Source organism: Lepidochelys kempii, chromosome 21, assembly GCF_965140265.1.
Source record: "Lepidochelys kempii isolate rLepKem1 chromosome 21, rLepKem1.hap2, whole genome shotgun sequence".
Taxonomy (NCBI): Eukaryota; Metazoa; Chordata; order Testudines; family Cheloniidae; genus Lepidochelys; species Lepidochelys kempii.
In genome coordinates this window covers 11,856,482-11,880,344 of record NC_133276.1, presented here as the reverse complement: position 1 = coordinate 11,880,344, position 23,863 = coordinate 11,856,482, and the positions used below count along the sequence as shown (strand labels likewise).

Here is a 23,863-nt window from a genome sequence, read left to right as displayed (position 1 = left end):
GAGTGTTGCTGCTCTGCTTTAGGTGGGTGCTGCAACACACTGTCTAGTAAGGGGGAAGGTTGGACTTCTGAAGTAACTGACAAATGCTTCTCAGTAGTGATTAAAATAGAAATGTGTCTCTCTGGGTATATTAATGTAGGTTATTAACCTTTATTTAAAACTTGTTTACAAAAGCTTTGTCATTCACTTAACTTTGCACGATCATGATTTAGTTAGGTGTCAACTTGAACCCTCGATCCGCTAGCATTAGTGCCGAAATTGATAGCTGTGAAATACATCCCGTTTTTAAACATGATTCCTAGTGTTTAGGCTGCACATCTTCATGCCTGACAAAAACTGTTGGTGCCTGAGAGACGTGAAATAGGTTACCTGTCAGAAGTCACTTGGTAACATTCATCACACTCTTGTAGTTCAACTTTAAAACTGACGTTCTCCACAGCTGCTGCTACTGTTTGCCATCATCTGAATTGTCAGGCTATTTTGTCTGAGGAAAAGTGCCTCTGGTTAGGGCATTTTAATCATTGTTGAAATTTAAGAAACCACTTAATTGAAATGTAAAAACCAGTCTGTCATGTTTCATCAGCGAGATATCTCGGTAAATAGCACCTCTCTGGTCTTAGTTGAAGGAATCTCTTCCTTTAGCAATTTCAACCAGTTAATAAAGTACCTTTTTTTAAATTTTTTTAGCACAAGCACTTCACTGAGGACATTCAGACAAGGCAGTACCGGTCCCTGGAGGTGCTGATAGGATCTGGGTATAACACCCCAGCTGATATTTGGAGCACAGCCTGTATGGTGAGTTAGGCCATGCAGGATGGACCCTCAACATTCAGTAGTTGCAGAGAATTCTGGGAAATTCCAGCATGCTGTGTACTCTGTGGACCACAGAATCATTTTTGCTGGTTCTGGCTATAATGGCACTTTAGAGAATATTCTTTTCTTCTCATCTTCAGGCACTGATTTTGGTTGGTATCTGATTTCATTCCTCCTGGGGACACTGATCTGACATCTCTACGGAGAACTCCCCTGTTAATTTTCAACATGCTATTTAAAACTAAAGATTTATAGCCAAGTCCCCATGTTCTGTGTGGCACATTAGACCTAAATGTGGCAGGAACCTCAGAATTTGCAGAAGTACCCTTCTAAATTTTCCCTATACAGCCCACAACCTGAGCCAGTTCAGTATGGTGTCTCCTGTTTGTTTTGATTTCTGTTTTACACGGTCTTCAGATTTCAGACTTTCATTGTATTATAATGAACAGACTCCAACAAGAGACTGCTGAATTGGAATTAATTTGCAAATTGGATACAATTAACTTAAGCTTGAATAGAGACTGGGAGTGGTTGAGTCATTATACTAAGTAAAACGATTTCCCCTTGTTTATTCCCCCCACTGTTCCTCAAATTTTCTTGTTAACTCCTGGAAATGTGCTGGAAATGGCCCACTTTGATTATCACTTCAAAAGGTTTTCTCTCCCCCACCCCACTCTCCTGCTGGTAATAGCTCATCTTAAGTGATCACTTTCCTTACAATGTGTATTTTTTTCATGGTCTGTGTGTGTATAAATCTCCTCACTGTATTTTCCAGTTTATGCATCCGATGAAGTGGGCTGTAGCTCACGAAAGCTTATGCTCAAATAAATTGGTTAGTCTCTAAGGTGCCACAAGTACTCTTGTTCATTGTATTATAAATTCTTGTACTGAGGCATAATACATGACACACTCAGTTGAAGAGAAGCTGGAGGCTGTGACAGTTTGCTAAGGGGACTTGAGGGTCTTGGCAATTGAGAGAACATGTGAAGCAGTTTGAGGTTGTGGGATGAGCTCACTATATGTGGATGCCCCTTTTAAAGCAGTTATTGGCAATTGTATTAAATTATATTCCATATTTAACACCCAGTTTTAGTTCAATAAGCCCATTGTTTCAGGCTTTCTGCCAACTCAGGAAGAAAATGGTCAGTTTACACTTTGCTTTTGGGCATCTTTACAGCCATTAGAACTACAAACTTACTTTATTTGTAAATAAAAGCTAAGATGGCAAGCAAGAGGGGATTCTGCAGTGTGTTCCATAATCAGAGCATAGAAAGCCCTTAGTACAGTTACTAAAGACACTAAACAAGCTCTTAAGATATGAACACTGTAGAAAATGCAGCTTCATTCTCAATCCGCAAAAATCTGAGGCACATCAAAAATCTAAACTTTGGAGGCAGCGTAAAACAAATAGAATTTGGGATCAGGACAGCCAGGAAACACTGTCTTGCACTGGCTCAGGTTGTGGGCTGCATAGGGAAGATTTAGAAGTTATAGTGCTACATAATTCTGTCTCTTCAAATCTAGAAGTAGAGAATTGGAGAAAATGTGCTTGGAAGGTGGTTGCAAAGGGCCTTGAACTTGGGGAAAATGGCCTTTTTGGAGGAAGCTTCATGAAAACAGCTTTTTAGCTCAAGTATCCTATGTGCTCTTGGTAGCTAACTACCAAAGCAAAGTCTAGTCTAGGTATAAAGCTGGTGAATTCTTGGTTATGTACAGTATCTTAATAGTTGAACTTCATCTTATTGACACATCATTTTGCCATGATCCAGCTTTGCTTAGTGAGATGATCTTATGAGATACACTAATAGATCTGTCGTAATGTATGGCAATGTGCAGTGCCTTCATCACAAAAGTTCAGAATGGATCTTAATGGCTTTCTAGGTTTCACAAGGAATTGTTTCCCCTTCACATTCAAACTGCCACACCTACTCTGCAGTACTCATACATAAGTCTAACAGTGACAACTTGAAAAATGATTCAACACATTTTTTTTCTTGTTTAGGCCTTTGAACTAGCCACAGGAGACTACCTGTTTGAGCCCCACTCTGGAGAAGACTACTCCCGGGATGAAGGTGAGTGTGTCTAGGTGTCTACCCTTTTAAAATGGAATACCAGCAAAGGTGGTGGTGGGTGGATGGAGAGAGCTTTGTGTTATTAGTCACTGAAGCAGAGGCTCCTTGCTTGGGTACATGTCTTCTTGCTTGAGTAAAGAAGTCCCAAGTTAATTGTATTGGAGGGAAACTTGAGTCTTTAATTTCAGGCACTAAGCAGTAAAGGTTCAGTTTCTGTTACTGGATACCTAACAAACACTCCCTTGTCTTTACTGCTGCCTCTTTCACATCTGTTTTAAGATGGGTACCTTCCTGCTCAAAATAAATAGGATCTAAACAGCTTTAATCATTTTCCTCTGCTCCTGATCTGAACCTTGTCTGTTGTAAAATTTTTATATACACAGGGCCGGCTCTAGGATTTTTGCTGCCCCAAGCAAAAAAAATTGTTGGCCACTCCTGCTTTTTTTCATGCCCCCTCCTGGCCCTGCCTCCTCCCCCAGGCATGCCGCATTCCACCCCCATTGCTTCCTGCGGCTCCCCCTGCCCTAGCTCACCTCCACTACGCCTGCTCCCTTGAACACGCCGCTGCTCCACTTCTCCCCCTCCCTCTCAGGTGAGGGAGAGGCAGTGTGTTCAGGGGAGTAGGCGGAGCGGAGGTGAGCGAGAGTGGGGGGGAGGGCAGGAAGTAACGGAGGGGAGTAGAGGAACTGCTCCCTGCCTCAGCTCACCTCCGCTCCACCACCGCCACCTCCCCCGAGCGCGCCGTCTCTCTCGGCTTCTCCCTCCCTCCACCCAGGCTTGCCACACAGTGCAGCAAGCCTCGGGGGGAGGGGGCAGAAGCGGAGCAGAGGCGAGCTGGGGCAGTGGGGGCACATTTCTGGGGGCGGCATGGCCAGCACCGGAATGCCGCCCCTAGAAATGTGCCACCCCAAGCACCTGCTTGTTTTGCTGGTGCCTAGAGTTGTCCCTGTATATACATAATCTCTGATTTAAGATTCCATATTCCAAATGTGCTTGGTTAAGCTATTGACCCTCTGAGTCAGCATTAGACATAGATTAAAGACCTAGTAGGACCTCCACAAACACATGACACTGGACTATTTATAATATAAATACCTCTTAAGTAGCGCTTTTCATCCGTGGATCTCCATATGTAAATCCCTTTATCCTCACTTACTGTTGGGGAAACTGAGACACAGAGAGGGAAAGTGACTTCCCCAATAGCACACAGCAGGCCAGGGGCAAAGCAGGGAATAGAATACAAGTTGTCTGAGTCCCAGTCTAGTGCTCTTGCCACTGGACCAAGTTGTCTCAAAGAAAGGTAAATAAAGTGACCATCTCTAAATGTTAGAAACGTGCTATAGCAACAAGTGAAAATTTTACATATAAATATGCAGTGTAATGGGAACTTTGGCTAATAGCTAATCAGAGTGTAGCCTTTCCTAGTGTTACCTTAACTTTCTCTTGCCCATTTTAGAATTTACAGATAATGGGTTTGCTGCTGAGCTATGACTGTACTGTGTCCATTTCAGAGCTCTGAATTTCAAGCAGATGCTATAAGGCTTTGTTCAGAAGAAATACAATTTTTAAAACGGAGCTTTGTCTAGTAAGAAGTTCAGCACCACACCTATAATTAATCATGGACAGTTTCATTGATAGCCGCTGGCTTTGTTTCACACTTTAAATAGATAGACCTTACGTGAGCAGTGGAATTAGCTAATATTTCATTCCATTTCCCAGTAGTTTAAATAGAGGGAACACTTCTGGTGCCTCTGCCACTTGGTTCTGACTTTCTGTTGCCATTTGCTCTGTACTGCATACATTGAAGAAATAACTCACCTTGTTTTCTCTCAATGGACTTGTCAAGAATTCATGGTGCAGCTGCTGTTTCTGTCACTTTAGTCCCTCTCTGTAAGACGACTCCCTAGGAGTAGTAATTTCTTTAAATCCATGTTTAGTTTAACAAGTAAACTTCATTTAACGTTTTTGTAGATTTGTTTTTCTGCATTTCTTGGGTTGGTCCGAATGTCTCTGAATTGGTCCAGAGGCATCTATTTGCACCAGTAAATTCCCTTGACACTTATAACAGGTGCAGTCTGTATGCTGAAAAGCACAATCACATCACACAGCTGGTGTGTGTAATGTATGTAAATCCCCCTGATCTAGGAGTCTCTGAGCAGCCTTAATAGGCACTGGAAAAATGCCAAATCTGCATCAGTGACAAGAACCTCTTCCAAACATTCCAGAGCACAGTTTTCCAGGGAGGAAAGTTTGCTTGGATTAAGCTGAGAAATTTCATGCAAGCCTCTTCTCATGAAATTTCCAGCCCAGTTCAGTAGTCAGGGGTTCTGATAAGCGTTCCAAAGATCACAAGCTTTTTATCTGGACTGCAGGTTTTTTGGTTATCCCATAATTGCAGTTTATAAAATGATCAATTTATATCTGCTCCTTCCTTTTTCTTTTTTTCACCCTGAATATAGTCTTGTTTAAAAGTCACCTGCGAAGGGGAACGTGTTGCTGTTTTATTCTTTATAGTGTATAAAGGCCTCAAAGGTGTTTAGAAATGTTCTGCTTGTTTTACATTATAAATATCAGGTCTTGTCTACCCTCGTTGGGATTGGTTAGGGTTTTTTGTTTGGTGCAGGACTTTTCAGGCAGATGGAAAGCTAGTGACATTACATTCGTTCTATTAACAGTAGAGTATAGAGGCTCCAGAAAAGGAGCTTTGTGCATCCACATAATATACATAGCATGCATGGTCAGAGTCCCTAAAGCACTTACAACTTGAATAGACAAGGATGGAAGAGGAAGTGGAACCAAAGAGACGTGAAGTGACTTTCCTGTGGCACATGATTGTCTTGTCTCCTGTGGGCTATAATACTTTGGTCTAAATTACGTTGTTGGGTTTAGTGTGTGGGTAGTGGGTGGTGTAGGTAGCCTGTGATATACAGGAGGCCAGACTAGATCTCTTCTGGCCTTAAACTCTGATGCTGGCAAAGCAGTTCAGTGACGGAACTCAGAGCAAACCTAATTCTCAGAGTCTCAGCCTAGTACCTTATCCTAGCCCACACTGCTGTCCATCACAGGACTGAAATCAGAGCAGTGTGGACTGAAAGTGTTTTTAGTCTCTGTTTGAAATTGGTTTTAAATTCAGATTTCGAACACTTGGAAGAAAAGCTCTCAACTTTTCAGGCACCCTTGTCTCTTCAATTGAGGGGTGAGTGCCTCCAGGGTAATTCTTTAGACTCAGAGGACTCCTCCAGCATAACTGAGAGACCAAACTGGATATTCCTGATATTTCTAAAGCGTAAACCACTTGCGCTTTATACATCATAAAGTTAAAATTCCTTCCCCTTCAGCAGATCACCTCTAAACAGCTCCTCTGTCCCACAAGATTGTTGTTGAAATAAGCCTTTTACAGCCACTTGTCCTTTCTCCCATCTTTGTCCCTTTTATTTTATTCTTCCCCTTCTGTTTTAGACCACATTGCGCATATTGTAGAGCTTCTAGGCAGAATTCCAAGGCACTTTGCCCTATGTGGGAAATATTCACAGGAGCTCTTCGATCACAGAGGTAGTATTTCCCCCCCACCCTTTCCTCCTCCAGGCACCAGGGATGCAGACAATCAGGAGACGGAGCATCCACACCAGTTTTTTGTTCCACACCAGCCCACCTATCAATGAAGAATAGGGTTCCCCAGGTCCCTGAGTTCCTAGAGGGCTGGGAACTACAATCCAAGGATTCTCCTAGTGGAGGAATCTAACTCTGAACTTCATCCATTCCCTCCCAGTTAGTGAAGAAAACAAAATGACAAGTTTTCCAAATAGAGGTGTGCATGCTGCTCTCTCTGTCGGTGTCCAGAGCTGTTGCTCTGTATGGAGTGCCTTTTATTGATATCTGTTGTGTATGTCTCTCTTCTTTCTGAAATGTTTTGGAACACACAGATCACATTGCATTGATCATAGAACTTCTGGGGAAAATACCTCGCAAGCTCATTGTGGCAGGAAAATATTCCAAGGAGTTTTTCACCAAAAAAGGTAAAAGGAAACAGCAAGTTTTTTCTAGGAGTGCCCTAATGCCTGTTGCTGGAACTACCAGGTAACTAGACCACAGCAAAGCCATAATCTTCAATCTTCTGGCTGCTGCACCAAAGATTCCCACAGGACCAAGGTGCTGCTCTGTATGTGTGTTCTTATCTGGCTATTGAGTGCATACCAATGCTCCTCATCTCAATGCTCCCCAGCCATAAGCAGGTTGGAGAGCACTGCTGTGGTCAGCTTGTCAGCTTTGTGGGCTGATTTGGCATCATACAGTCAGTTTTTATCAACAAATGGCTTTAACATGCTTTTGAATTCCTTTGTCTAGACAGCTTTGCTCAGCTCCTGGCCTACTACTCTAATTCTGCCAGAGCAGCAGTACGCTGTGGTCATGAATATTGAGGTGCTGTTTCAAACCCCAAAGATTGTTCTTCCATGGATTTTCTGAAACGATACAACACTATTTGAGGAAGCGATAGTCTGCTGAGCAATAGGAAGCTGGCAGAATTGTATTAGCCAGGCCGAGAATCTCTTAGAGTAATACTTTTCTGGCATGATGAGGGCTCTTTAAAGCTACCTCGTGGTTAAAATGCATCCGTCTTCTCTCCTTTGGGTAGAGCATGAGGACTGAAGTGTGTTGTTCTCTGCTGTCAGGCAGCCTTCACATTTCGCAGTCTGAACTGGAAACACCTGTCTGCTACATGCAGAACCTCTCCCCTCAGACTGGTTCTGAGTGTCTGCAAGTCAGTACAAGTAGTGAGTGGCCTTGTGTTAGTGTCTGTATTTTTTAGTTATAGTGACTAATCATGTTGTATTGAAACCGTGGAGCTGAAGTAGGAGGAGAGAGATGGGACCTTCTTGTAAAACTGGCTGACCTCCAAGGGCAGCTTTATAAAGAGGGAAACTTGGGTTGTTAAAATTCAACCCTTTACGCCCCTAGACAGCATTTACCAAAGCAACACCAGAGTCCTGATACCTACCAGAGTAACTTGGTAAGCCCCTCTGGTACCATTGGTGACTTACTGTTGATGTATCTGATTTCGTTTTCAGGGGATCTGAAACACATCACCAAACTGAAGCCCTGGGGCCTTTTTGAAGTTCTGGTGGAGAAATACGAGTGGTCCCAAGATGAGGCAGCTGCATTCACAGACTTCTTATTACCTATGTTGGAGCTGATTCCAGAGAAACGGGCTACAGCAGCCGAGTGTCTCAGGCACCCCTGGCTTAACTCCTAGGGCTTCAGCCCAACGCCGCAGCCCTACACTCTGGTTTACAGCATAGCATACGCACACCCAGGTGTTCAACTGCCCCTCCCCAGATCCACTTCCCCCCCCTTGTTCCTTTTCAGTGTGAAGCTCTTCCTTCAAGGCTTCCAAGATTTTAGATAAATTTAACCTGTTCAGCTGAGTTCGCTTATTTGATTAAGCGGAGACTCTTCTCAGCCAGTGGGCATCCTGTGAGCTTTGCCTTGATTGGGCTTTGCCAAAGATTAATTGACTGGAATACAAAGTTGCCCCAAGTCTCTTACCTGTTAGCGTAGGCATGAGTTGATCTGCATTAGTGTATGTTCCCTTAACTAAATTACACCCATGAAGGGGATATGAAGATCTGTGACTCCATCCTTCGCTCCCTGACTCCAGGAGTCAGTTTTCCACTGCACGGCCAGTAGCCAGCAGGAGGATGTGAAATGGCAGATTGGTACCTGGGTGATAACTCCATGTGGAACAGAGAACTTGAAATCCTCCACCCATCCCCAGGTGTCTGTCGTGTTTCTTGGGTGACTTCCCACATTCTTTCCAGTCAAATAATTTTTCTTTAGTTTTAGCCACTGAATCCTATGAAAAGTTGCATTTAAAAACTATTTTTAATACCATTATTTTTCCCCAGTGTTCAGATTAGTTTCTGAATTCAATGAAACCTGCTACGCTCCCTCAAATGCCTGAGCCCTTGGACTAAAACGTCACATGGACAATTTGAAAAAAAAAAAAGCAAAAGCTGGGACTGGTTAAATGCACAATCTGCAGAATAGATGTGTGCGTCCTTTGTTGGCAGAGTGGTAGTTGGATGCAGGCAACTCTTCCTAGACGTTTGAGTGAGCTGTAAGTTTTTTGGGGTTTTTTTGCCCATACTGGCACTTCCTTTGCTTTCCCTGAAGTTGTCATTGCGTCAGTGAGCAGTTGGTCTTCCGTCTGGAAAGATGGAATGTACTTTCTCTTATTTGGACCATTCAGTTGTGAAGAGGGGCTGGTGGTATCTGTGTGTCACAGCCACACTGTGTTCTCTGACTTTGAAACACCACATTTCCAAAGCTTAATGTAAAGATTTCTACTGTGTTAGCTTGCCTTAGGTGCTGGCCTTTAGAAGTAACTTCCCCAATGGGATTGCCTTTTATTTTCTGAGATGAATGAGTACTTGGGGATTAACACAAGGACAGCTGAACTACCTGGTTTGGCTTTTTCCTGTAGACACAGGGTCAGCTTCTGTTTCCTAAAATCACCCCAAATATGGTTGCCCCAGTAGAATATTATATAAGGTTTTTAAACTTCTCAGAGGGGGCTGGGTGTAACAGGTTTGTGGGGGCGGTTATTTTAATGCAAAGTTAAAGCATTGTAGTGTTTGCTAGTTTTACGATGCATCTCTCCTAGGCTTTCCTAAGCGATTACAGATTCATTGCGTCCTACTCTAAAGCAAGGTTTTGGCAGGGTAGGGACTTGAACAGCCCTTCCTCACCATGGACCAAACAGGCCTTTGGGATCAAGAAGTTCTCAGAGGACAGAAGCTGCCTCAGGACTCTGGAACTCCCAGAAGGCCAAGAAGGCACTATTTGAGACAGTAACACCAAAGCTGCCAGTGAGGCTGTTACATGTCACTCTTGTGTGTGTGTTTGAAATCTCAGTTCATCGCAACCTTCCATCCACAAAAGCTGGTGTCCTTATTTAATCCACTTTAAAGGTATAACCATCTTGCCCTATATTTTCTTGCTTGTCCAGCCTAACACCGCCTGGGCCATTGGCGAAATCCAGGCTGCATGTCCATTTAGGGGTTCTTAAGTCAGGTTCTCTATGCATAATCTAAGATTAAAGGAAATATACCAAAACAGTTTAAGACTGCTGAATGATTTTCCTGGAATCTGGAATTCCTTCCCCAGCTCCAAGAGTCGCTTCTTTTTCTGTTGTAAAGGGATTACAGACAGGACTGGACTGTGTATTGCTGACCTTCTGTTTTAATACTGTGAAGACTTTTTGGAAGGGTGAATGGAACTTCTGGTGGCGTCACTAGAGCTCACCCCGCCCTGTGCATTTCCACACCCTGACTGACCTAAAGGAATGAGATCCTCATAGAGGGGTCTGCACGTTGGGTTCTGAGGTATCCGTTCCCCCATCACCGCCAGAAGAGGACTTTTTCCCTCTAGCTCAGTAAAAGAGCCAGCTTGTGGGTTGAAGACACAGAGAGGCAGCTGTCAGGATTCAGTCTTGTCCCTCGTGCTCACTCACTTGGGGTTCACTAAACTTCCAAATTGCCATAAAGTGCTCACTAAAGGATTTGTACTTGCTGTGTTCGTCTAAAACCTGAAGGAAAATACATTTTTATTCTTTCTACTTGAGTGCATTGTCTTTTCTTTGTAAATGCCGTACAATAAAACAGATTATTTAATAACCCACATCTATTCTATTCCTGATATGTTCCCTCGGTAACTTCATTCAGAGCCATTGTCTGTCCATTAACTTTTGTATTCTGCTAGAGTAGGGAGCCAGGGTTCACACATTTAGTCTTGAGACCCCATTCACATGCAGTATTGTGTGATCTAGGTAGATGAAATCACAAAATGAGTAGCAAAATCCTTATTTTGCTATCTTCTAAACTAGGAAACACGAAGACGTTGCTATAATAGTTTGTCCCCTTTAAATAGCCATGTGCCAAACTTTGCCATGGTTTTCCATTTAATAGTCCCTAATAGGGAGCCTTAACTGAGGCATCTAGAGCTTTCCTTACTGTAAAACAGGTTCTCGAACTTCATTGCACCACCACCCCCTTTTGACAACAAAAATTACTACATGACCCCAGAAGGTGGGGACCAAAACCTGAGCCCCGCCAGGCCGGGGGCGGGGGGCCAAAATCCGAGCCCTATTGCCCAGGGTGGAGGGGGATCCTAAAGCCCGAGGGCTTCAGCCCGAGGACAGTGGGGGCCTGTAACCTGAGCCCTTCAGCTGTGGGACTTTGGCCCTGGACATTGGGGCTTGGGCTTTGGTCCCAGGCCCCAGGATGTCTAATGCCAGCCCTGGCACTCCCATTAAAATGGGGTCGCAACCCACTGTTTGAGAACCCCTGCTGCAAAAGAAGTATGAAATTGGAAGATCAGGGTGCAGCCTTGCTGGAAGGGACCTGATTTCTAGCAGCTGTAAGGAAACAAACCTTAAGTTCAACTTTGCTTTGTCAGTTTTGGATTTAGAGCTGGCAGTGCTGTCTTTAAGATCCCCAGATCAGAAGAGATCACAGTCCTGGGCAATCTGCAGAATGTGAATATGCAGAAGACTGCTGCAAGTGGGTGTTCTCAGTGTGACATGAACTGGTAACTAAATCAGGTTATGCTGGTAGTTCCAACAATGCAGTGATAGTGTGAATTGAGCTGATTTTGAGTGACACCATCTGCTCTTGTGAATATTCTCTGAATTACCTGCTATATCATGCTGGAGCCCAGCACATTTGTGCCAGAAAAGAGGCTTTATCATGCTTTGCCTTTAATGTTGCTCAGTATGGTGAAAGGTTGTGGAGCCAGTTGAGTCCTAAGGCCAATTTTTCGCTGCACATTAATCCAGTTTCTTGCTGAATTTTGTTACTAACTGGACTGTGGCTTTGTTTGTCTCTCCTCTTATGGGTAATTTCAAGGGGCAGCTTTATAGGAAAAAGCCCGTTGAGTTTTTGTTGGAATTTGTGGGTGTAGAATGGTTTCTCTTGTAGAACAATACTCAAGATTGCAGGAGAAGAAGCCAGGTAAGAAGTAAGTTTTCCAAGGACACTGCAACTTTGCCTTTTATTCTGCAATTTTTTCTTGCAACAAGCCAGTACAAAATGTGACTGTAAGTAGCTAAAGCACACACTGGCTCCTCCCTCCTACTCCCCCTTCTGTAATTGATAGGGTCCCTCCCTCCAAATAAACACTATGAGGGGGTCGAGTCTCCAGCAGCCCCTTGCATGGAATCTTTTCAAGAAATTTGTAGGGAGAATAGAGTTCCTTCAAAATGACCTGTAAGAAAAGCATCAAGTTTCTGGTAGTTACCTGGTGGGGCTCTAGATGTCCCTGGAAAGAGAAGGAAAAGTTTAAATTACAGTTTTGTCGCATTCTAAAATAGATCAACATAAGGGTTTTTAAATCCCATTGTGTGCAGTAAGTTATTGCTGCTTTAGTGCCATAAGGTACTAAAGCAAAGATGATATAACTAGAAGCAATGGGAATACAGGGTCTTGAAATGCATCCGATGAAGTGAGCTGTAGCTCACGAAAGCTTATGCTCAAATTTGTTAGTCTCTAAGGTGCCACAAGTCCTCCTTTTTGCGGATACAGACTAACACGGCTGCTACTCTGAAACCAAAAATTACCAGTAATCTTTCAGGAATCCTGCCAAATATACTTAAATTACATATACTTGGAACAAGTTTAGCAGTAATTTCAAATAGGTTTACTTACTGTGGTGTTCAGCTTCTTCATTCATGGCCCTCCTCTGTAAAACAAAGAGCTGTCTTTATACTAGGGTGAGTGGGAGTGTAATGGAGGGAAAGAACAGGAGCAGCTGTCTTCAAAAGTTGTATCAGTTTCATGTGTTAAGGGAAAAGGTGACCTCATTAAGGTGGCTAATGGCATGAGACACAGCCTTCTCATTCCTGCTGCATACTGATCGTGGACCAACCTCATTCAGTGTCTACTTAATGATGCAGTCTCCTTGTATTCATTTAATAGTTGTGGAAATGGACTAGCCCCTGCCTGAGGTTTCCCTTAACACTTGTTTAATACATGATGCCCATGTGCTTCAGAATCCAAATGCTGTTTGCAGGATAGATAGTGCTGGATACTAATCCATTACCAAGTGCTTTTAACATACACCACCTGGTGTGTGAAATGGGATAGCAATCTCTCCACTACTGAGATGAAATACAAATCTTAGGATCCTTGTAACCAATTTCTTCCCTGGATGAAATGAACTGACTTTCTCTGCCATTCCTGGTCTAGTCTCTTTGGTGGTGTCAGTTGCCATGTCTGGGTAACGTTTGCCCTGGGTAGCTCCCTGGGTAATGTCTGCCTTCTCCTACCTGATTGGCCTGGAGCCTGTTAATGGTGGGAAAGTACTAATTTCTAGAAAGCAATTAGCCAGGTAGCCACAATGAGTGGGCAGAAGCCTGACCCGGCCTCTACTGTAGAACCTACCTGATCTCCTTGTTCCTGAATATCCCTTCCCCTTTATTTCCCATCTCTAGCACTTTCCAAGTCACTATAATTCACACCTATCATGGTATCTGGGCCCGATGGGCATGGCTGCAGGCTTTATAGGTGGCAGTGACCACTCAGGGGTTTTGAAGTACACTCTACTGGGCGAGCGGGGGAGAGAACAAAGTGAGGCCATTACCTTTATTTTCTACTTTGAAATCGTCTGGGAGGAGGTTATCTTGCCGGTTCCCTAGAACAAAGGCCAGGAAGGAGAGGATGAGGGCGTCGAGGATCCCAATAATGCAGAGGATGAAGGCCCAGCGCACGGTGCATGCCCCTAGTGTGTATTTGTCAGTTTTGTCCCCGCACATGCGCTTCACTTCATTGGAATCCCAACCATCCGGGTAGATCAGGCAACCTATCATTAGGCCGCCCGCTGCAAGGGGAAAAAACACAGGACGTGAGCACCAGTTGCACGGGGGTAGTGCACTGCCCCCTGGACTGGAGCTGGGAGGAAAGCGCCACCCAAAAAGATTCCTAGATCCTAATTCATCCTTTTTTTTTTTTTTTTTTTTTAATGAAGTCATTGTGCCCACTCCCCTTTCCACGAAGGTTCCGCAAGCGTAACCGTTCACAGCTCAAAGTGGATCTTCTGTGAGCCTCTTCTCCTGGAACCTAATCCTCCGTTAGCATCATGCAGCACCTCAGGCGGTGCTCCTGGATGTTGACGGTGCAGGATCTGGCTCGGAATAGAACCAGCCCTGTCTGTTACGTGCCCATGACTACGAACCACCAGCCCCAAGAGCGAGCTGTGGGCTAAATGGACATCACCGAACAGCTCACTGCTGAATAAACTACAGAACATCCCTTTCAACTGCTCTGTGCCTTATTCTCCGCGGCTGGTAAAATGGAGAGGAAAGTTGCCTCTGTAAAGCAGTTTCTTGGCTGAAAAATACCCTACAAAGCTGTTTCTACATTCTCGCATCAATACCAGACCCACCCTCGAAGGCTGAGTTGTGCTAAATGATGAATTTATTAACATGGTTTAGCTCTGGTCTCCAACTCAGGCAGCTACAGGTAGTTCAGCCTCTTACCGACCAATCTGATTAGTTCCTCCCCCCAAACCATCTTCCCATAATAACCAGGTTGCACTTTTCTATTGTAAACCTCAAAGTGCTCCACTCAGGTGGGTATTTATCCTTCCAGTCGGAGAAGTGAGGCACTGAGGTAGGAAGAGAGAGAGAATCAAAAGCTCGAGGACTAAAATGCATCGTGAGGCGCAAGTGGGTTAATGCCCCGCAGTTGTAGTTTTGCATCCAGTGCACGGTGTTGGTGTGATCTCACTTTCCTGGAGCCTAGTTATATGGGAGCAAGGGCAGGTCTAAAGAGAGAAGTTACCCAAGTGCAGCTAGAACAGTACCGTTAAAGGGGTACAACATCCACCCCACACCCCCGTGTGCATGAAGTTATAGCAATATACAGGTGTCGTTTATTTCCACAGCAGGAGGTGAATAAGCTACAGTAGTGCGAACTACCTTTCTAGCAGTGTAACTATCCGCAGTTGGGGTTGTCCCAGTGTAACTATTTTGGTTACCCACACAGTCAGACTGGTACCAAACCCGTGAGGCCAGGAGCACAATGCTATTTGCGACAGGAAATGCTTCTGCAAAACCTCCCAGTAACTTGGGCGCCTTGGCAATGCCCTTCCATTCCGGCATGAATATGCAACAGCATCCTGTCAAAGGCACCATCTCCCTCCCTAGGAATTGTCCCCTCCTAATGGCTTAAAACAGATTTTCAGTGGATTTGTTTGGGCTGGAGGAACTTGTCTTACCCTTTGTTTAACCAGTGTTCGGCTAACCTCTGTCTAGGTGTATTTTATTGCAGCCCAAGGGATTGACCCCCAGGTTAATTTTGAAATGGGTTCACTTGGAATCCCCCATGGTCAACTCCTTTTGTAAACAGTTAGCCTACTGCTGGGAGTGTACGCGACCCAGTGGTCTGATCCGTTCCTGGTCCTGAGCTGCTTTCGCTTGTGTGCCATGTCTGCACCGTAAGACATCCGTTCCTGCTGCTAACTAGAGCAAATGCAGCAGTGGCTTCGTTTTCCTTTTCGGCCAGGTAGCTTGTCTGCCGAAGTCACAAAGGGGCTTTGGCTGCTGAGTATGGTCTAGACTCTCTCTGAAGAGTCATTATAGGTGACTCTTGGGTGGTAACCCTCGGAGGAGGATGCCTGGGGTCCTAGTCCCAGTTTGCCACTGGCTGATTGTGAAGAAGTGGTTGGGGGGAGTTGTGGAGTTTAATTTTTCATACTAATGTTTGTATGATGCCTAGCACCGTGTGTGGGCTCCTGGCATCAAGTGATGAATATTTTGAGAGGAAAGGCGGGCAGTGGGGACGCTGACCTCAGTGCCCACATGAAGGACTCCTTGTATTCTTCCCCACTAGTTCCTTGTGTGCCACCCTCCTATCTGTGTCTATTTCAGGGGCTCCCTGCCATTCCCTCTGCCCTTCCCCCTATGCCAGGGGCTCTTTGTCTCCTATGTCCCCATCCCATACAACTGTCTCCCCTTCTCCTCTGCTCCGGGGCTTTGCACAGACAAACTGGGAAATGCTATCCAACCAAGAGCGGGGCCACGCCAGCTTGGCCTGACAGGCAGCAAAGGCTTGTTACTATTATGTGAGACAGGGATTGTCACGTTTGGCCAAAGGTATTGGCCAGTTGCCCACAAGAGGACTTAACAAGGGCCTTGCCATGGTTAAATTAACCAATAGGCGTTGTAGGCATTTCAGATTCCGAGCAGGGATTCTCTTTTCAGATGTGTGTGCCTAACACAATGATTGATTTGGAGCTCCTAAGCTACCCTAATACAAATACCACTGCCATGAGTTCTTCAAAATGTCCGCATACAGCTCACACCAAAAGCTTTACAAAGCAACTTTCTGAGCAGATTGAAAGAGACTTCACTGCTCTTCACTCTCCCTCCCCCCCCCAACTCTCTGGGTCGGGGCCAATATGTTTATACAATATCTAGCACAAGGGGACGGACAGCCTATAGTGCAAATGTTATATCCATCGCAAATCCACATCCTATATAACTTCAATGTACATCCTTCTACCAGAAACATGCACTTCCCTTGTACGCTACAGGACCGTTCCTGGGCCAAGAGCTCTGGAATGAGAAACTATTTCTCTCCATGGCACCCGCCCTCTCTCCGGAGACACGCAGCTAATGGTTCCCTGAAGTCGCTGTGCGCTCGTAGTTACTGTACTTTGTTATGCTGTTTAAATTCTCTGATGCATCAGGTGACAGCAGGTTAGCAGCAGCACCATCCATCCCTCTTGCTATTCAGTGGTGTAAAGATGCTGCGGTTGCCCTCCCCCTACACACACACACCCCTTCCCTGAAGCCTCCATGTCTCTCTGTCACTGGGATCACTGTAGGCCAGAGAACATTCTCAGGACGGTGGATAGCTGCTGCCTGGCAACGGTTTGCTGAGGGTTTTTTCAAAGGCTTGTGGGAGGACAGTAGTAAGGGCATTTGTGCATCTTACTGGCTCTCCATAAGCCATCTCTCTTCATTTAGAAACTGTGCCTTCCGGTACACTTAATTACCTTCCCCTGCAGCTCAGTGTGGAGGAGGAGGGGGATGGGCGGGGAAGCTTTAAAGGAATACCTACATCTTGGGCTGAGATGTGATCCTGATACAAATAAAATAGAGGCTCCACCCCACCCTTTATGCCCCTGCCCCACCTGCACCTAAACTAACTGGCTGCCTGGTGCCTGCTCAGTCTGAAAGTAAGAACGGCCATACTGGGTCAGACCAATTGTCCATCTGGCCCAGGGTCCTGTCTCTGACAGCAGCCAATGCCGGATGCTTCAGAGGGCCTAAACAGAACAGGGCACTTAGCAAGTGATCCATTGTTCAGTCCCAGGTTCTGGCACTCAGACGCTCAGGGACACCCAGAGCACCGGGTTGCATACCTGACCATCTTGGCTAATAGCCATTGATTGACCTATCCTCCATAAACTTATTTAATTCTGTTTTGAACCCAGTTTTTCTTTTGGTTGTCAAAATGTCCCCTGGCAATGAGTTCCACAGGTTGACTGTGCGTTGTGTGAAGTACTTCCTTATGTTTGTTTTAAACCTGTTTCCTATAATTTCATTGGGTGACTCCTGGTTCATGTGTTCTGCGAATGGGTAAATAACACTTTCACTTTCTCCACACCAGCCTTGGTTTTATAGACTGCTATCCTATCCCCAGCCTCAGCTGTCTCTTTTCCAAGCTGAACGGTCCCAGTCTTTTAAATATCTCCTTATACAGAAATTATTCCATACCCCTAATCATTTTTGTTGCCCTGTTCTGTACCTTTTCCAATTCTAATATATCTTTTTTGAGATGGGGTGACTAGAACTGCATGCAGTATTCAAGGTGTGGGTGTACTATGGATTTAAGTGCCATGATGATATTTACTGTCTTATTATCAATCACTTTCCTAATGTCTCCTAACCTTCTGTTTAGCTTTTTTGACTGCTGCTGCATACTGAGCAGATGTTTTCAGAGAATAATCCACGATGATTCCAAGATCTCTTGAGTGGTAATAGCTAATTTAGACCCCAACATTCTGTATGTACAGTAGGGATTATGTTTTCCACTGTGCATTACTTTGCACTTATCAACATTGAATTACTGGGCTGGCTGATGGTATCAGGGCTGTGAACCACAGCAGAATACCATTTAAGGCACCCAGAGTTGCAGGGCGAGGGTGACACAACTCCTTACTGGCCTGGTTGAAACCCTAAGTGTCAACAAACCGTTAGAGTCTGTAGCAGAGTCACAGAATTGAACCCCCATCAACTGAGTCTCAGGTTTAACCCAGACAATCCTTCCTCTCAGCCCATCAGTTGCCACTGGAACCTTTTATCGCCGCTGGTGTCCCTTCCACGACCCCCACCAGCTTTGAGATGTGATAGAGAAATCAGAGAGAAGCTACAGGCTCTGTCCATGGTGCTAGCACAATCTGCTGCGGGCGTGGAGAGCCCCTGACATGAGGCCGGCCAGCCATGCCTCCAGGGCTGATCAGCGGAGCTAGGACTGCAGGTTAGACTGGCGGCTACTGGTCTGCTAGACCCAGATTGTGACTCAGCCAACAGAGACAACAGAGGCTGGTGAAAGGCTGAGGTGGCTTGGCGGCAGGTGTATGTTTCAGGAAAACTAAGACTGTGTGAGATGGAAGGATGGCTGTGTGGTTAAAGCACTCGGGCAATCTCGGTTCAATTCCCATCCTGTCAAAAGACTGCCTATGTGCCTTGGGCAAATCACGTAGCCCAAGATTGTCCTAACTGTCCAGTTCATTTGGGTGCCTAACCTGAGACATCTAAAAAAGACCCTGGTTTTCAGTAAGTGCAGAGCCCCCGACCCTCTGACAACCAGACCCCTTAAAAGTGTCTCATGTTGGGCACCTAAAACCACTCATCACTTTTGAAAATCTTGGCCTTAATCTCTGTGTTCCTCAGTTTGCGATCTGTAAAATGGGGATAGTCATGTCTGGTCTACTTCCGTTGTGATCTCCTCAGCACCGGGAGTCTCTCGCGGTCTGCTTGCACAGCGGCCGGGGCCTCTGTGACCTCCTTTTGTACATGGAATATAAGAGTCTTTGCGGCTGTGGAACAGTCTACCGTGGGACTTGGTGCACCCGCATGGTTTGCAGTATTGAAAACTAGAGTGGGCAAAGCCCTAAACGTATCGACTCTCAAGAACAGTTCAGCACAGGCCAGGGCGAGGGTGGTGTGGGTTGGACTGGACAATATCATGGCTTCCTTGGTATGGATGAGTTTGGTTGCCTTTGTCTAAAGACACACCCCCCTCACCCCCCCCAGGAAGGAAATCTGGCGGTGTGTTTGAAACATGTGTTCCCTAGGAAAGCACAGGCCTGGCTGCAGGGCCGCTGCCTCTCTGGGGCAGGTTGCATTGTCCATTTGCTAGCAGCCAGATCATGCACAGCCTGAAACCCTTCCTTCACCATGGGATTTCCAATGTCCAAACCCAAATCCTCCATCAGTGCCCCCAGCTCCAGCACACTAATGCCCTAGCCCTTCTCGGAGAGAGAGTTAAAAGCCAAGGCATCCCAGCCTGGCTGTCCTCTGTCTATTTGTTTTACCTGTACTGGCATGGGCAGGTAATAGCTTTTAGCCTCCATATTTCATCTTTGATGGTATGTAAGAGGAAGGTGGCTGGCTGTCAGTCATATCCCAAGCCCTCCTTTACCCTAATCAGATAAAGGCTTTATTTTATTAAGGAGATTGAACTCTCTCGCCATGTTTCTCTCTATTATTAATCTGCCATGTGTCACTGAACAGAGCACAGCTCCTAACCCTTCCCTCTCTGATCTGTCTGCCTCCAAAGGGAAAAGAGGGGGAGAAAGGACTAAGACTTCACTGCTTTCTTTAGAAAACCAAGTTCCTTCCCATGTGCTGCATTGTTTCCCCATGTGTCATGCTAATAGCATAAGCAAAGATATAAGAAATTGCTACTCAAATCCTCTGGGGCAGGAAACCTTTGGTTATTCAGGTTCCTTGGACTTTTGAACTGCTTCCAAGCCTCTTATCTTAATCTTTGAGTTTGTTTCCTTTAGACCTTTGGAATTAGCTGATACCTTAAGGGCTAAAGTCTGCCCTGCTGCAATTCCATTGCCTGCAGGGCCTTTCCACCAGTGCTGAAGCTGGCCCGACTTTCTCTATCTCCGTGGCATTTTCACCACTAGCAAGGCTCCCCGCCTGCTGAGCCAAGCAGGAACTGGAAGAGGATGCTGCCTTCCTCTTTGACATCAATATTTCAGGAGGCTGGGGATGATAGGATTGGATTTCAGCAGCTTCTCATTGCAACAGGGAAAGCACCCAGCCTTCACCATGCCCCTTGCCTCTGAGGACTAGCATCGCTGGCAGGGTTTAATTAATGGTAATTCCACCCAGGAAACCCCAGGCTAAGCTGAATGGGTTGGGTAGCCTGGAAAGTTGTTACGGTAAGATGCATGCCCTACTTTCTGATGTGCTGGGTAAACAAAAGGAGCACTGACCAACGGTGGCTGTAAATTGCCTCGCCATATTAGTCTGCTCATGCTTATCAGCTCCCTGACCTGGCATCTGCTTGGCCTGTAGTGGCTGCAACCTGAGTTCATTAGGTGGATAATTTTATGTCCAATAATGCTTGCCTTACCACAAGCCAATCAAGTCCCATACCTCAGAGCATCAGGTGCCTGCCATAGCAGTTGGGAGGGAATTCCCCCCCCCCCACAGAACTGCACCTCTTGCTGGGTGCCTACGGGCTTTGCTTCATATGCCTCTAAAGCATCACCTACTGGCTTCTGCAGAGGGGGGAGAGGCTTAGTGGACTAACATTCTGAGCTAATATGGCAAATCTTGACCTCGTGTCCCATTTTAACTCATGCTCCTCATTTGTTCTCTGCAAGTCAGGAACCAATTACAGGGCATGAGTTTTAGAGGCAGGGAACCACCCCACCTCCAATGGAGAGGGGGCGGTGAGAGAGGTGGGTGCTCTGGGCCTCAGACCCACATTTGTTCCTGGCTTTCTCACCTGTTTGTTTAACTGGAAGGGATTTTGTCCTTCCGCTCTAAGTAGCACAGGAAAACTGCACACATGCATTTTGCTTCACCCAGCATCTTTCAGTCCAGAACGGGCCTGGCCTTGCAAGCTGATGTTTCTCTGAGCTGGCTCCTACCTTACAGAACTAAACTTTGGGCAGAAGGGGCTAGTGGAAAAGTGCCCCGCTCCAGGGGAGGCCCCACTGAAATCAATAGGGGAGTTCATGTAGGATGGGGCTTCTCATGATGAGTAAAGTATTCGAATGTGGCCCTTTATATCTGCCAAAAGTAAAGCTAGATCCAGCTAAACGTTTAGAGGGGAGATGGCTCTGACTGAGCAGTTCTCCCCTTCATGCTTCAGCAAGTGCAGCTACTGCACCAGCAAGAGCATTGCTTACCTAGGTGCAATGAGTCTAACAGGTCTGAGCTCGCTTCCCTAGGGCCTGGTTTCCATGTTGCAAAACCACTCTCACATTTGGCCCTAAATGGTACCTTTATTGGTAATGTGGCCTAGCAGATGGAGCACTGAATTGGAACTCTGGCGCCCTGGCGCTGGCCTGCTGGGTGACTTGGGGCAAGTCACACCACTGGTCTGTGTCTCAGTTTCCCCATTTGTAAAATAGGGGTGATGCTACTGACCTCCTTTGCGAAGCACTTTGAGATCCACCAATGAAAAGTGCCCTGGAAGAGCTAGGTATTACTATTGTTAGTGGCCGTCTCAGCAGAGACCCCCATGAGTGTGTGGCTCAGGAAGACGATAAACTACCTTCTTCCTCTGGGATGTCACCCTGCCGGGGCACGGATGAGGCACAAAGGTAGATGGGGATCTCAAATACCTGAACGGGCCTGTTTTGTGGCCGGGGAGGAGATCAGGTTCTAATTCTGTCCCTCTGGCTCCTTTCACCAGCATTAAATTGACCCAAATTTTAGAAGAAAAAATACAGAGTAAGTTTCTCTGTTCGGTCTGCAGTTGCCAGCCTTTTATATTGCTTCCCCCAGCCCTGGGAATGTCCTGATCTCAGATGGGCCCTGCAGAGGCTGTGGTAACACAAACAGTAAGGAGGTGGCCCTCGGCCACGGGTGCATTTCTGCCCCTGGGACGGGGTTGGGCTGTGCCCCCTGGAGCTACTCACCTGCCGCCAGCTGCATCCAGGCACAGATGTTGTAGACGGTGGCTGAATTGCAGAAGAAGAACAGGCTGAAGCAGAGGATGCAGCCGATGATGAGGAAGGTGGAGATGCCCACGAAGAACATGGCCGTTTTGAAGGCACTGGAGGGGATGGTGCCAAAGTCCAGGGGGCTGCCCTTGCAGATGAGCTCGCCGGTCAGGGCGTTGCCAATGCAGTAGGAGAAGAGGCCGAAGTAGCCGGCCTGCGGGGTGTCGATGCTGTCACCGATCCAGTAGGGTTGGATGAAGCTCACCACCATGACGATGGCGAAGCAGAGGGTGAAGAGCGCCCACAGCACCCCCATGGCCCGGGCGTTCCGCACGTAGTTGGTGTGGTAGATCCGGGCTGCTTCCTGGGCTGGCAGCATCCTCCCCATGGCGCGCGCGGCTGGGTGGGCTGCTTCTGGGCTGGCCCAGGGCTGGGAGCGTGGGGCCGGGGGCTCCCTGCCTGGGGGGGGGCTGCCTCCTGGTGGGCACCCAGGGAAGTCAGTGAGGGGGGAGGGTGCCCTGCACCTGCACCCCCCGACCCAGGGGGCGGCTCTGGGCCCAGAGCCCCGTGTTCAGGGCCCAGCTCTGGCGAGCAAGCTCCGTGTCCAGATTCTCGGCTGCAGCCCCAGTCCGGCCGGGGATGGGCTGCCCGGCTCCCAGCTGCGCTCCCGGGGGACCAGCCGCTTCGCCCCGGCTCCTCCCAGCCCCGTGTCTCCCGGCGCCGCTGCCTCCGCCCCCGCGCCCGCCCCCTTCGTCCTCCGGCAGCGGGCTCGGCCCCCTGCGCCTCCGCGGGGCCCCGGCGCGCCCCGCGCCCCCCGGCCCGGAGCCTCCTGCGCGCTGCGCTCCGGGCGCGCGATTCAGCACCGCGGAGAGCTCCCGCTGGGGAGCCGCCCGGCCCGGCCTGCGCAAAGGGGCAGGGCGCGGCGGATCCTCGCCCTGGGGTGGGGGGAAGCTGCCCTGGGGGGGAGCCCTGCCCGTCACTGGCGCCCCCTCCCCTCCGATCGCGCCCTTGTAAGCCCGCGGGTGGGGCTGGGGGGCTGGATGGAGAGATCTAGGGTGAGCACAAGCCAAGGAGCCATGGCGCATGGCCCTGCCCCCTCCGACCCCCGGGTGCCTGCGCCCCCCCCCGCGCCGCAGCCAAGCCCCCACCTCCCAGACACGCTCTGCCTCCCTCCATCGTCCACTGCACATCAGCTGGGGGCCCCGCCCCTGTCCAAGCAACCAATCAGGGACTAGCCCCTGGACGGGGGCAGGGGGCTGTGCCGAGAACAAGGGCCAGGAAAGGTGGGGAACCAGCCAGCCAGGACAACGTGGTTATAGGGCCAGGTCTTCAGCAGGGGGGGAATCACGGCAGCTCCATTGACGTTAATGATTCATTTAGCCCTACAGAGAAGCACCCTTTTTATACAGGGGTGCTGAGAGCCACTGAACTAAACTGTAAACCCTGGACATGATGGAAACCACTTCAAGCCGGGGGGGGGGTGGCAGCCCCCCAATTCCAGCACCTGTGTTTTGATGTTTTAGTTCTGGGGAAAGTGCTGGATTGACCATCCCGGATGGGGAAGTCCTGTTTATTCGCAGATCAGATACAATGCAGGCACCGCCAGTGAGTTTTCTCCTTCTCACTCAGCCTAGCTGCTCCTTACGTAGCTGTACCTATGCTGGCAATTCGGGGGGAAATCTTCCCCCCCCTTGCCCTAGCTCAGTGCTGCTAGCACTTCACAGGCCACGGCAAATGGCGGAGGCAGGATAAGTGCCTGTCTCATCTAACCCTGCTCTGTG

General features: G+C 47.4%; 2 protein-coding genes across 4 annotated transcripts in view; one reads left to right on the top strand and one right to left on the bottom strand.

Annotated features, from left to right (window-relative positions):
• SRPK1 (SRSF protein kinase 1) overlaps positions 1-10,562 on the top strand; it is a 45,539-nt gene extending 34,977 nt beyond the window's left edge. For 2 of the 3 annotated variants that reach the window (XM_073319885.1, XM_073319887.1), the window contains 4 exons: positions 688-795; positions 2,816-2,885; positions 6,809-6,901; positions 7,952-10,562. In XM_073319885.1, coding sequence (XP_073175986.1) covers positions 688-795; positions 2,816-2,885; positions 6,809-6,901; positions 7,952-8,136 — 456 coding nt within the window. In that variant the 3' untranslated portion in view covers positions 8,137-10,562. Of the gene's footprint in view, positions 1-687; positions 796-2,815; positions 2,886-6,344; positions 6,902-7,951 lie in introns of those variants that run through there. The other variant, XM_073319886.1, reaches the window with a different exon arrangement.
• A 1,353-nt stretch (positions 10,563-11,915) lies between these two features.
• On the bottom strand, positions 11,916-22,787 carry LHFPL5 (LHFPL tetraspan subfamily member 5). The gene is made up of 4 exons (XM_073319892.1): positions 22,059-22,787; positions 13,521-13,757; positions 12,587-12,620; positions 11,916-12,200 (listed from the first exon to the last, which is right to left on the bottom strand). The coding sequence occupies exons 1-3, from the start codon at positions 22,468-22,470 to the stop codon at positions 12,604-12,606; spliced, it is 666 nt and encodes a 221-aa protein (XP_073175993.1). The 5' UTR covers positions 22,471-22,787; the 3' UTR covers positions 11,916-12,200; positions 12,587-12,603.
• Between the last annotated feature and the right edge of the window lie 1,076 nt (positions 22,788-23,863).